Source organism: Condylura cristata, unplaced genomic scaffold, assembly GCF_000260355.1.
Source record: "Condylura cristata isolate star-nosed mole 26May11 unplaced genomic scaffold, ConCri1.0 scaffold00031, whole genome shotgun sequence".
NCBI lineage: Eukaryota > Metazoa > Chordata > Mammalia > Eulipotyphla > Talpidae > Condylura > Condylura cristata.
The window spans coordinates 4,581,688-4,594,350 of NW_004567132.1; the positions used below are offsets into that span (position 1 = coordinate 4,581,688).

The 12,663-nt window shown below is 34.0% G+C and overlaps 1 protein-coding gene across 2 annotated transcripts in view; it reads left to right on the forward strand.

Moving 5' to 3' along the window:
• Window positions 1–12,663, forward strand: part of VRK2 (vaccinia related kinase 2) — an 86,159-nt gene that overhangs the window by 52,015 nt on the left and 21,481 nt on the right. For both annotated transcript variants that reach the window (XM_004691417.2, XM_012731548.1), the window contains exons 8-9: window positions 3,791–3,923; window positions 11,907–12,027. In XM_004691417.2, coding sequence (XP_004691474.1) covers window positions 3,791–3,923; window positions 11,907–12,027 — 254 coding nt within the window. The remainder of the gene's footprint in view (window positions 1–3,790; window positions 3,924–11,906; window positions 12,028–12,663) is intronic.

Consider the following 12,663-nt stretch of genomic DNA (forward strand, 5'->3'; position numbering starts at 1 on the left):
AAAAAAAAAAATGTATTAGGGAGCTAGATATTTAAATATTCCTATGGCGTTCTTATTACAATAAAGATATCACCCCTACCTGATCTTAGAGAGCTTGTGCTTTCTCCTATATGTTTGTCCAAAGCCAGGACTCTTACAGAAAAATTTAAATTATTTTTTGAATAATCCTATAAAAATATAAAAAAACATCCTTAGCTTGAGGACATACATATCAGAACCTATATTGCAAACCCTACTCTAGAATGAATTCCACTTGTTTTTTGACTTGAACAAAATTTCAGAAGTGGATGGAACCTAAATTCTAGATTGTGTTTTTGTTTGTTTTTTCTTTTAAGAGAGTGAATTTTAAGATAACATTGGAATGGTTTGAGTACTCCTCTCATCCTTTATACTCAGCTCTGTGACTTGGGCCAATTACTTAACTAGTGAGATACTCAGCTTCTGCATATGTAAAATGAAACTAATGCTGCCAATCTGATAATTTTAAATATATATTTTTTAAGATTTATTTATTCATGCATACAGAACTGGGGTTCAGGCCAGAGGCTCAGGGGCACAGACAGAGTGGGGAACAGAACAGGCAGATCGACGAAGTACACTGCTGAGGGGAGCAGCAGGTAGGTCAGGAGAGGTCTGCCACACCATGTGGTCACCTCCGGGGCAGGCGGGAATTGAACTCATGTGGAAGCGGCTTTAGATTTTCAGTGCTGTGCTTTAACCTGCTACGCCACCAGGGAGGGCCAATTTTAAATAATTTTTTAAAATAAATTTAAAGAAAAAAACATGTAAAGTACTTGCCTAGAGATTATCACATCATAAAATCTCAAGAAATATAACTTCTGTTCCTTCCTTATTTCATAACACATCTCAGTCCTTTCTCACTTTAACTGTTCTAGTAAAATTACAGACCATATATTTGTAATACATTATCTTGGTAAAAAATGTTACTTTGAACTTATTTGGGTCAATTTATCCACATTTGATTGTTTGGAACAGATTATTGACTTCTTCATATCAAATCAGCTTCTACTAATTGCATTCATTCAAAGATTTCTTCAGTAGTGCCCCATAATTTGTATTATAAAGACATAATGAGAGATGCCAGTGGGAAAAGCTTCATGAGGACAAATTTTAGAGAATTTATTCAAATTTCAAAGAAATTTTATTACATATTACATATGCATTACATATATAGTATTTTTTTCAGTAGCCTTCACGATAATTTGAATTTTATCCACAGTTTTTTGTTAAGACTACCATTATGCACCCATTTTCAGAGCACCTAATGTATAAAGCCTACATTAACAGATCTGAAGGGAGAACTAGAGAGTAATATAATAATGGTAGGGGACTTCAATAACCACTTTCAGTGACGGTTAGAGCATTTAGACAGAAAATCATTGAGGAAACACTGGACTTTTAGTACCTCAGATAAACCTATCAGACATATATGTAAAATATTTCATCTGATAGTCACACAATGCATATTGTCCTCATGCACACATGGAAGATTCTGAAGGTCGTGTTGTACCATTGAAAAGTCTAAACTTTAAGAACACTGAAATCATTTCTAGCATCCTTTTCCAGCTACAGTGACTTGAAATTTTAAATTACATGAGGAAAGCTTAAAAAATATATCATAAAATAATGGAGATTAATATGACCAATGGGTAAAAAAAACCTTGAGACAACTAAAACTGAAACACAATATACTAAAACTTATCAAATACAGCAAAAGTAGTACAAGAAGGATGTTTATGATTATAAATACCTACATTAAGATGCAAGGAACTTTTAGCAACCTAACTATATAACTCATAGTAAAAAAAAATCAATCACTCTAAGCGCAACTCCAGTAAAAGGAAACGACATTGTATATTCTTTCTCTGCCCCTTTGAGTTGTACATATTGCCAGTTTTACCACCCTGGATTATCTTTCTCAAGGACCTGGGAAAGGTCCATGGACTGACATTATAATCATCCTTTTAAAATGTAATTATTAAGAAAGGTGGTTTTTCTCTTCCCTCCCCATGCCACCCCTAGCCACTGAGAAAGGGTAGGAACTTAGATGACCCATCACATTGCCAAGCCTTCCCATATCATCCTCTGGCATTTTTTTGCTAGCCCAATCCCAGCACTTAAAATCTTACCTGCTTTTTGTTTCCATGGTGTTGAATTTAATCTTTTTACCATATAACAATACATTATTTTCCCTATTGCAATACCCTTTAATTTGTATATATTTAACTTGTCCAGTGCAGTTTCCCTTTAGCAGTGACCAAGAGTGAAGACCCTAACATCAGACTTACAACAGAATCTTAGCTCTGTTGTACTCTACTTCACTAAACTTCCATTTACTTACAAGCAAAATGGAGAAAAGGTCTACGTATAGGATAGCATGAGTCTGGAACACATTAGGCGCATTGAATTTCAATTCTTATTTCTGGCTAGAGAAGCTTATTAGTCATCTTATTTAAAAAGTCAACATAGTAAGCTAGTATTTCTGTTTGCTGAGGTACCAATATGTGTATATGAGGGTTACTTATTTTGCAAAAAGCCTATTTAGTTTTAGAAATGAAGACAAAAGACATAGCAAATGACCAGGTCAGTGTCAGATATCAGTTACTTCTGAGACCATGTTGAGAAATAACATGTGGGGAAGAGAAACAAACTGAAATATCATGTGTTCAGACATTCTAGCAAACTATGTTCTCAAACAAATTAAGAAAACTCTGTTCTGTTTGAATCTTTTAATATCGCCTATTTAAAATATGCAAAAATAACCCTTATACTAAAAGTTAACTAGTCAATTTTCTTTTGATAGACATTATGCTTTAAAATGCAAATTGTATTACAATATTCTTATTAAAGCTACATCCTGAAATATCTCATATCCTAAATTTTAAAGAAATGCATGTGAAAAAATGTATTTTAAAATATGAAATATATTTTTTGTGGGGGGAACATGATAACATATAGTTTGGAATGACTGTATTCTGACTACATGTCAGAAAAAATGTCTACATATAATAAATCCCTATTCTGTTATGTTACATCTGTGAAACTACTTCTCCCACTTCTTTCTCTCTCCAAAAGCAATCTGAGAAAAATTCACTTGAATTGCTGTCTGACTTTTAACAATCTATATTCTGTTTGGAGACCCTTCTTACAATTCTGACTGACTTATAAAGATGACAATGACATGGATTGTGTCTGTAAGGCCGAAAATAGCTCATTGATGTTCCATTCTTAAACATAGACAAAATTATGTTTTTTAAGATTCCTTAACTCTCTTACAATCTGTTCACATTTTTATATTTATTGTTAATGGAGACTCCTAAAGCCTAGTTTATATTATTTAGGTTGTTTGTCCTTACCGCCCCTTTCTGCTTGAAACACTTTGAAGCTGGAGTGGTTTTACAGGAAAAGACAGTGTCTTAAGCTGTTTGAATACAGATTTAAAAAAGACATTTTGGGGTTTATGATGTCTACATGCCCACCTGGAGGGAAGGGAATTTTGAAGCAGATTAAAAAGAGTTAAAAATAATAATAATAAAATCTACATCAACTCAAGAGATAATATATGCCTATGATGAAGTAAGGATTTAAGTTGGAGAAATTTAGTTGTTATGGTCCCCAGTTGTGTGTGTTTTATCCTAAGGCACCATTTGGTTTAATGAAATGTAGATATGAGGCTGTTCGTAACCTATCAGTTTCTTAAGACTTAATTACAAAGGTTATGTTTTTAGAGGACAAAAGCATTATTCATTTGTCTGTTCATATCTTCCAGGTTTATCTTGCAGATTATGGGCTATCCTACAGATATTGTCCCAATGGGAACCACAAACAGTATCAAGAAAATCCTAGGAAAAGCCATAATGGGACATTAGAGTTTACCAGCTTGGATGCCCACAGGGGAGTAGGTAGGTTTCTTTATTCTTATTTTTATTTCAGAAACTATTTTTATTTCAGAGTAACTAGGCTTCATGAAATGACCTTTGCATAGTCAGTTGGAAAGTGAGAATTTTGGTGAGGTTTTTACCAAAAGCAGTGGATAACTATGCCAGTGAATATTTCTCTTAGCAGGGAAAGGAAATGTAGACTATGTCAAATTTTAAAAAAGGAGCAAAAATGGCATCAACTAAGTAAAACTTGATGTTCATGTGGGGCAGTTAATTACTAGTTTAAATAGGTTAAACTCAGAGGTCAGCAACTGAATTTTTATATTGTAGTCAATATCACTAGTTTGGTAAAAAAGTTCACATATGAGGAATCATTCCTATTTTTAATTGTGCCCTTATCAGAGCTTTTGAAGATACCATCTCTCAACAACAAAAAAGCTTCAGAAAGCTTTTCTGAAACTATAAAGTGTTAACTTGTGGAAATCTCTCTTAGTCGCTTTTCATATATCTTACTTATTTAAACTCACTTTGATGGTATTGGAAACACATTTGCAGGTAAATTACATACATAGTCCTTTTATTGGATATTGATTGTACTGCCTTGCATTCCAAGGCAGACTTAATTCAACAATTCCCTAATTAGTTAAAGTCATAACCTATGTCTTGTATTCATTTACCATTAATTAAACCTTAGCTGTTTATTACACCGCAGCCCAAATCCAATAGCCGACCCAGAAAGCCATGGAAAAGGAAGTAGGAGGTCAATATTGAAAATATATGGTGCAGAGTCCCACTGATGGTTGCTTTGTTCACAATCAATATGGTCAATGCAACTGTACTTTCTTAGTTGCTCTGTCAGCAAGACAAAAAGTCAATTCTAATGTTATGCTAGTGAAAAAAATGGTGATTATTGAAAAACTTTGGCTTTTGAAATTATATTCTTTGTAAACTTTGTTTATAAAAGTATGTTCAAATATGTTAAGTCATGCAAATAATTTTAAACAGCTTTGAAAGGACCACATTATTATTAAAAGCCAGTTAGACATTTGCACTTGTTAATAGCTGTTGAACTGTTACCCTAAACTGATACTTCCTAAGGAAGTTTTAGTTGGTGTATACAACTGTATATTATTGCCTTTTCTATTAAAAGGACCATTGACCATGTAATGTAGGAGGTCTTGATCATCTTGCAGAGCAATTAAAACCCAAATAGTGTAAGGTAGGCCAGTGAAAGAGGGTAACAAGTGTGTTGGTTGAGTGTCTTCTCTCAGGAAGTATCATAGGTTAAATTTTGTGTGGTAGAAATTAATTCATACTCCTGGTTAGAGTATAAGAAAACTCTACTTTTGAAGTATAGTTTGGTAAGAAAAGTAATGATCATTCACACAAACTTAGTAACAATGTATCATTTTTCACCATTTACATTGTTGATAAATCAGTGATCATTCAAAAATATAAATGGGACATGCCTTTAATGAAGAAATATAAGTAGAGTCATATGTTCAGGTAATGGTTTTCTTTTCTCAATATAAAGTTCTTTCACTCTCAGTCAGTTTTGTTCTTCATTTTCAATAGATTTATTAGTGTGAAGAACTTTCAGAAACTCCAAATTACTTTTTTGATAGTGGTATGACTAGAAATTAATTACACAGATTCTTAATAGCGGTCCGGTTACCTTCATAATTATATTAACTTATGGTTGCACAACTTTAAATGTTTAATACTGATCTGCTCTAGTTTTGATTACTATAATAGCTAAGTAACTTCTGTGGCACTGGAACGAGAAACGGAGATTGCTATATGTTGGTCTGGTCAGTGTTTGTTTGGACTTGGATAATAATTCTGAAGGTTTAATTCCGAAAAGTTAGGGCAGTATTTTAATTTTGCTAACTTTATGAATGCATGGAACACATCTTTTTTCTGTAGTATATTTTAGGTTTTTTGCCTTAAATTCTTGTTGATGAGTTGGGTAAATTTTGCCATGCTGGGTCTTTGAGAAGACTGAGTGAAGAATGATTTGGTAGAAGATAATACCTACCTGGGAGTACTACTCAATGGAAAACCTCTTTACTTATTTTTGGTAGTTTATGGGAAATTATATGCTGGCTTGAATATTCATTATTATCTTAGGCTTTACAAGATTGCTGTAAAAATATAGATTCCAATAATGCACTCAAAATAGAATTTAAACAAATATCCATGCATATAGAGAGATTGGTACACTTTTGTGCATAAATATACACACATGCATGTGTGTGTGCATACATATAAATAAACACAGACACATGTACATGTATATTTTTTTGCCAAAATGTTAACATAGTTTTAGTGTAGTATATAAAGTGATAAGCTTTATATCTTCAAATGTTTAACTGCTATGCATTTCTAATGTTTTGCATTTGATCTTCCAAAATAAAACATTTCATTTTAGGATATTAGAAATGAAATAATCCTTTAGTTATATCTAGAAACCAAATCAGTTTCATCAATATTCACATGCTTACTTTCCATACTATTTAATCTCAGAAAAATCTTTTCTATAGCAGTCTAGCTATGAGATCAGATACATACTGAGAAAGATAATGCAGAGGAAAACATAAGGAGCAAAACAAGTTATCACTATGAAATAGAGCCTGTAGTTGTGAGAGCATTTGCTCTGTGTCAGGTATATATGTATTTAGTCAGGTACCAGGAAATGTTCAGGACTCAATGTAAAACGGACTTATAAATTAGCCACTTAACCGAGGCTGTTAACCTGATCAGACTGCCCAGTCCTGCTATTTGTTGTAATGGTTATTCAGAAACCAAAGCTAATGCTTATTTTTCCGTGGCTTCTTATAATTAAAGAGCTTGTGTAAGGTGCCACAAACATTGTCTAGTTCAGCTGTATACAAAAGGATAAGTAGCTTGCATTATTACCAACTAAGAAGTATGAGTAAACATATATTGATATGGATGGACAGATGAACAGATGGATGAATGGATAACTATTCCTGAAACATCATACATCTTATCTGCATGTTTTTTAAAAATTGCAGTTAGTCTTCCAAACTCAATTCTCTTCCAAACTCAATTCTCTTGTATCACCTAAAGGTATTTTCTGAGTAGCTGAAGTGTTTCATCTAGTGTAAAACTAGAGTAATATATGTTGGCCTTATTTCATCTATATTAATTTTTTGTTCTTCATAAAAGCTAGCATGTATAAACATTGACATCTTTTGGGCTTGTTGCCTGATAATTAAAGAGAATTATATCTGTGTCAAATATGCTATTTTAAAATTTGTTACATTCTTAGTAATGTTAAAAAGCAATATTTGGATCAATGTGTGGTATGGATTTTTGTAGATTTTTCTACTCACTGAGGCATGCAGTCAATACCTAATTTCTCTGGAGATATACAGCATTTAACATATTGAGTTTTTTTAAATACTTCAGACCTGTGCATTGAGTGTATAATACCTGTTTTAATTTGACATCATTGATGACCATAAAATATATCTGAATTGCATTTTAAATGTCCATTTGTTTATGTAATATATTCAGTATCAGGGAGAGGGATACATTACATACTTTCCTTATTTTTGCCAATTGCTATGGTGTATTAAATCTAAATTGTGTTATTTCTTGCATGGTTTCATTTCACTTTAATCTAGCACTCCAACTTTCAAGCTATGTGAAATAAACTGAAAATGTATTTTTATGTTACCAACTTGTGGATATGGCATGGCTTACACAGAATTAATTTTCTTAAACAATCCTTTAAAAAGGGTACCCTTTTTTTTTTTCCAGTTATAATGTTAAGGAAAACCAAATCACTGACAAGCTCTGTTAGAAGTCAGCAACACATACTCTTGATTTCTATTTTGAAGTAAATTTGACTCCTATTGTAATCTTTGGTTGTTGTAAGAATAAACAGTAATGAAGACACTTTTTTCCATATGACATAACACAATTTTGATATTTAGCTATCAATTTTAGTTCCTTCACATAAGTCATTTTTTTTAAAAAAAATTTATTTATGCATACAAGAACTGGGGTACAGGCCAGAGGGGGGTTGAATGGGTGAGAGGATTCACCAGAGACAGATTGCAGAGCAAAAAAGGCAGATGTACTAATATACACTCACTGCTGAGGGGAGCAAGCGGAGAGGACAGGAGAGGTCTGCCATGTCCTGTGGGTCAGCTTCCTGGCTGGGGATTGAACTTGTGCTGCAGTGGCTGAAGATAGCTTTACAGTGCTAAATAAGCTTTAGCTTGTTGTGCCACCAGGGAGCACCCCAAAGAAGTCTTAAACTATGTAGTTGCTTTAAAATACACATTGGTCAAATATAACATACCTTTTTTGTTGACTAGCTTTTCCTAAGCCATATGCACTAGTGCTTCGCAAAAGTTTAAGCCTTTGAATTTAAAAGGCACTGATTAAATAAGAGAGACCTAAGTTCAATCTTTTATTTAAAATGTATTCAGCGTTCCCAGTATCATTTTGGAAAATGCAGTGGCCACCATACAATTTTCTAGGTATTTTATAGATTTGAGCAGACAGAAAAAACTGAATAAAGTTTATAATAATCGCAAAGTAAGAATGTTACAAAAAATATGAGTAAACGTTAGACTTAGGTCCCTCCCTGGTGGCGCAGCGGGTTAATGCACTGCAAAAGAAGCCTAAGCCACTTCCGCACGAGTTCGATCTCCTCCTGCCCCGAGGAGATCCACATGGCGTGGGAGACCTCTCCTGACCCACCCGCTGCTCCCCTCAGCAGTGTACTTCGTCGATCTGCCTATTCTGCTCCCCACTCTATCCCTGGTGAATTCTCTCACCCTCTGCATCTCTGGCCTGTACCCCAGTTCTGTATGCATAAATAAATCAATCTTAAAACAAACAAACAAACAAAAAAAACTTTAGATTTGTTCTGCAAATTGTCACAATTTCATTTGATGAGCATCTTACTGTTATTTCTGACCATATAAACTAAATCTTTCGGACATTTCATTGAATCTTGTCTACAAAAGTTTTCAAGTTTATTATTTCCTGCATTGTAAGAAATAAACAAAAACACTAGGTAAACACATCTATACTCCCACCCCACCCCCGCCATTCCTCTTTCATTCCACTTGGTGAATTGTACCCAGGTAAGTTTACCGTCATTTGTCTTAAGAATAGGGACCAGTTCTCTAAAGTAACGTTTCTATTGTCCACATACCATTTTGAATTACATCTAACACTTTATAAATTAAATGTTTTCACTAGAACCCTTCTTCATCACAACAAAGAAGTTTGAAAGAAACAGCCTCTTAAAAGTATAGTTGCCGAAAAAGTTATCCCTATTGCAGTAGCTAAGTAGTTAGGAGATTGAGCATGTTTTTGGATTCTGCAAGACTTGGATTTCAGCAGTTTTTGCTCTGTGATATTGAAGCAGTTATTTAACCCTTCGAACCTTTATCTTCTTATTTGTAACAGAATAATAATACTGGTAATAGTATTAGGGTGGTTCAATGAGATTATATAAAAGCAGCTAGAGTGCTTGACATAGTAGCAGCTCTATAAATTACATCAATTGTTTTTATTTTAATTATGCAGCCTAGTGTCAGCTGTTTCTGGAATCTGTTTTCTAGTGGAAAAGAATTCAGATCTCTGCTATGCCTTTTTGTAAGTGCTGCTTAGCAATTGAGAGACCACAGACTTTGAACAGAATCATTTACAGTGCTCTAATTAATAAGAAAAATTAGGTGCTAATTTACCAATACCTTTGCCAATGTATTTTAAACATCTCTTTTGTATTAATTATATACATATACATAGATACTAATGTTGTATATTAATCATATAGACTTTTTTAATTAATAGCTATTACACTTACTTTTTGATAGTAACAGTGTTTCCAGTAGATGGAAACAACAGTCATCAGATTTTAAAGTCATTAAAACACATCAAATTCTTCAATTTGATTCTCTGGAAGGGACTTTCAAGTAGAAGTGTGCATTTAGAACTGTTTTTAGTACTTTTATCTCACTCTTCAGTGGTAGGAAAGACTGATGATAGGATTTTTTTTTAACATTAGAGATATTTTTGTAGAACTTAGTGAATTCAGTGGTGAAGTTCATCTAACCATAGATATTAATATATATGTATAGTGAAAGAAACTAAATAAAAGACTGAAAAATGCAGTAATGTATTTTAAGTCATTAATGACAAACTATAAAAGTAAAGTATAAAGTTAACTCCCCAAGGGCTATTTCAAGTGAAGACCAGTTTATGAAAGATTGGCTTCAGAAATCTGACTTGATGTTATTCACCGCTTCATGTCAATTAATCTGTTGGAGTGGGAGGGTGAAGAGAATGTCTGGGAAGGTATATTCCATTTGAATCCTGATTGTTTTCATCAGAAGGCTCCGCGTGTGTGTGTGTGTGTGTGTGTGTAGCCTATGTCTTCCAAATAGGTGCCAGATTATCAGTTTTTGAAAATGAGAGGATGTGATTTTTTTTTTTAAGTGGTGGTAACAAGGAATTGCCATAATGGACAAGGGACTTGGGAACACATCTGTACAAATGGAACCATTCCATTATTAATGGGAGATTTATTATTGAAGAAATCACTACAAAACAGCATGGTAGAGACTGTGTTTTTATTTTAACAGGAGAGCCAAGTCTTGCATTAGGACATTGTTGAAGCTTATGCAGAAAGTAAATGGCTCCCATGAGACTGTAGTGTTCTGCTAGATTGAAGAGCCTTTAATAATCCAATACTTTAATAGCAGTTAAGACCGAATATGTGGAAGAGCTTATATTGTCTTTTGCTTTTATAACTTATACATAACAACCAAAAGTAGTTATGATGTGCAAGTAGCACTGATGGTAGATGACTTTTTAAATGATTAAGTTTACTGAGTAACTTTTCAGAGTTTAATGAAAGGTAATGAAACAGGATACCTGTTTACAGCAGGTTTAACAGGCTTGTATTACACGTAAGAGATTGTACACGCTTTCACAGGCGAACATTCAGCAAGGTAGAAATGTAAATTTCAGCCTAAATTTTATAACAATTAGGAATACAATAAAATGACATTTATGTTTTCATATTTCAATCATTTCATTTACTTGCTAATAACTATTAGCTATTTTTGATGTGTTTCTTGGATTTGATTACCCATCTTTTAAAATAAAGAACCTTATATATGTAAAAGTATAATGACATTAATGACAGCACTTACTACTTGATATAAATGATTTCTGTGGTCTAAAAATGTACTTTTTTAAATGTTAATGAAAAGCCATTTTACATTAAATTCTGAAAGCCTCTGACTGGCTTCAAAACCTGTTCCTCACCACCTCCGCTGCCACCTTGCATATGGGTTCAGAACTTTAGCTGTATGCTGCTTCTTTCTACAAATAACAGTGGTAACATTTTAAAACCATGTACCCCAAACAGACATTTTATCCGGTACTTTTCTGTAGTTGGAAAATGTTGAGGCAGACCACGTTTTAATACCGTACACTAGATGGCAGTTTTGTCATACTCTTCCAACTTCAGATACCACTCGTGCGAGTGGAGCAGGAAAGGCCATGAATGTTTAGTCTGCACGCAGAGGGTCTCTGCATGACCAGTGCAGACCCCATGGACTTCCTGGAACATGTGTTAGCAATTTAGCTGCAGACATTTATTTCTTTGTTTTACTGCTTGGCTCTTTGAGAAAGTGTTGGTGCCAGGTTATGGGTTGTCTGGATCATGTCAGAGGCCATGGAGATCAAGTTCATGTGACAGGCCAGACTAAGGAAGGATGAAGTTGGAGGAGGTAAAGAAACTGACCCTTACTTTCAACAGCCACAAGTCACTGCCTGTCTGTGGACTGGAGCCAAATCCGGGGGGTTTAAGTTTTACTCCAGCTGAACAAACAAAACACGTTGCCCATTTGGCTTTTTCATATTTCATCAATAGCAGTTCATTCAACAATTTCTGTTTCTCGAAACTTGCTTATCCATCATCCTTCTCAATATTTACTCCTATAGCTCTGTCCAGACGAAGCGACCTTGAAATCCTCGGCTACTGCATGCTGCAGTGGTTATGTGGGAAGCTGCCCTGGGAACGGAACCTGGACGACCCCGTGGCTGTGCAGACTGCTAAAACAAAGTACAGATTTTCAAGTATTCCATCATGTACTGCAACAGGTCTGAGGGGATACATTAAAGGGAGCTAGTATCCCGGAGAGGACTGCCATTCACCCAACATGATAACCAAAGTGAATTTCTTTAATTTGAAAAATATTTAAAAAAAAAAAAAAACACCCAAAACAGCTAACAGACATAAAAATCCATTAAGGCAGCACCTATGAAATCACTCCTAGGTGAATTGTAATGCAAAATGTAAAGTGAAATATTTGTTCTCTTACATGGTGTTTTCCAGAGCTTAGGGTCTAAGTGGTGATATTTTCAAGGAATAGTAGTTTCAAAGTAGCATTTCAAAAATATAAGGAGGTAGCCTGAGCATGGTGTGATTTACACTAACTGTGGAAAACCAACAGTATGAAACAGGAATAGGGCTTACATTTTTCCAGTAAGAGTAACATACCTTATTCTTAATCCTATGTCTTGAAGGGAGTATGGTTTGTTTCTTAAGGAAAAAAAACAAAATTTCATGAGGTATTTTTATACAAGAGGTCATCTTATAACCACATAGACATTTTTAATATTTCACTTTCATTTTTTAGCACCTAGATGCTGTTAATTCTGAGAATTAGGTCAGACTATGAACAGAATATGTTACTGT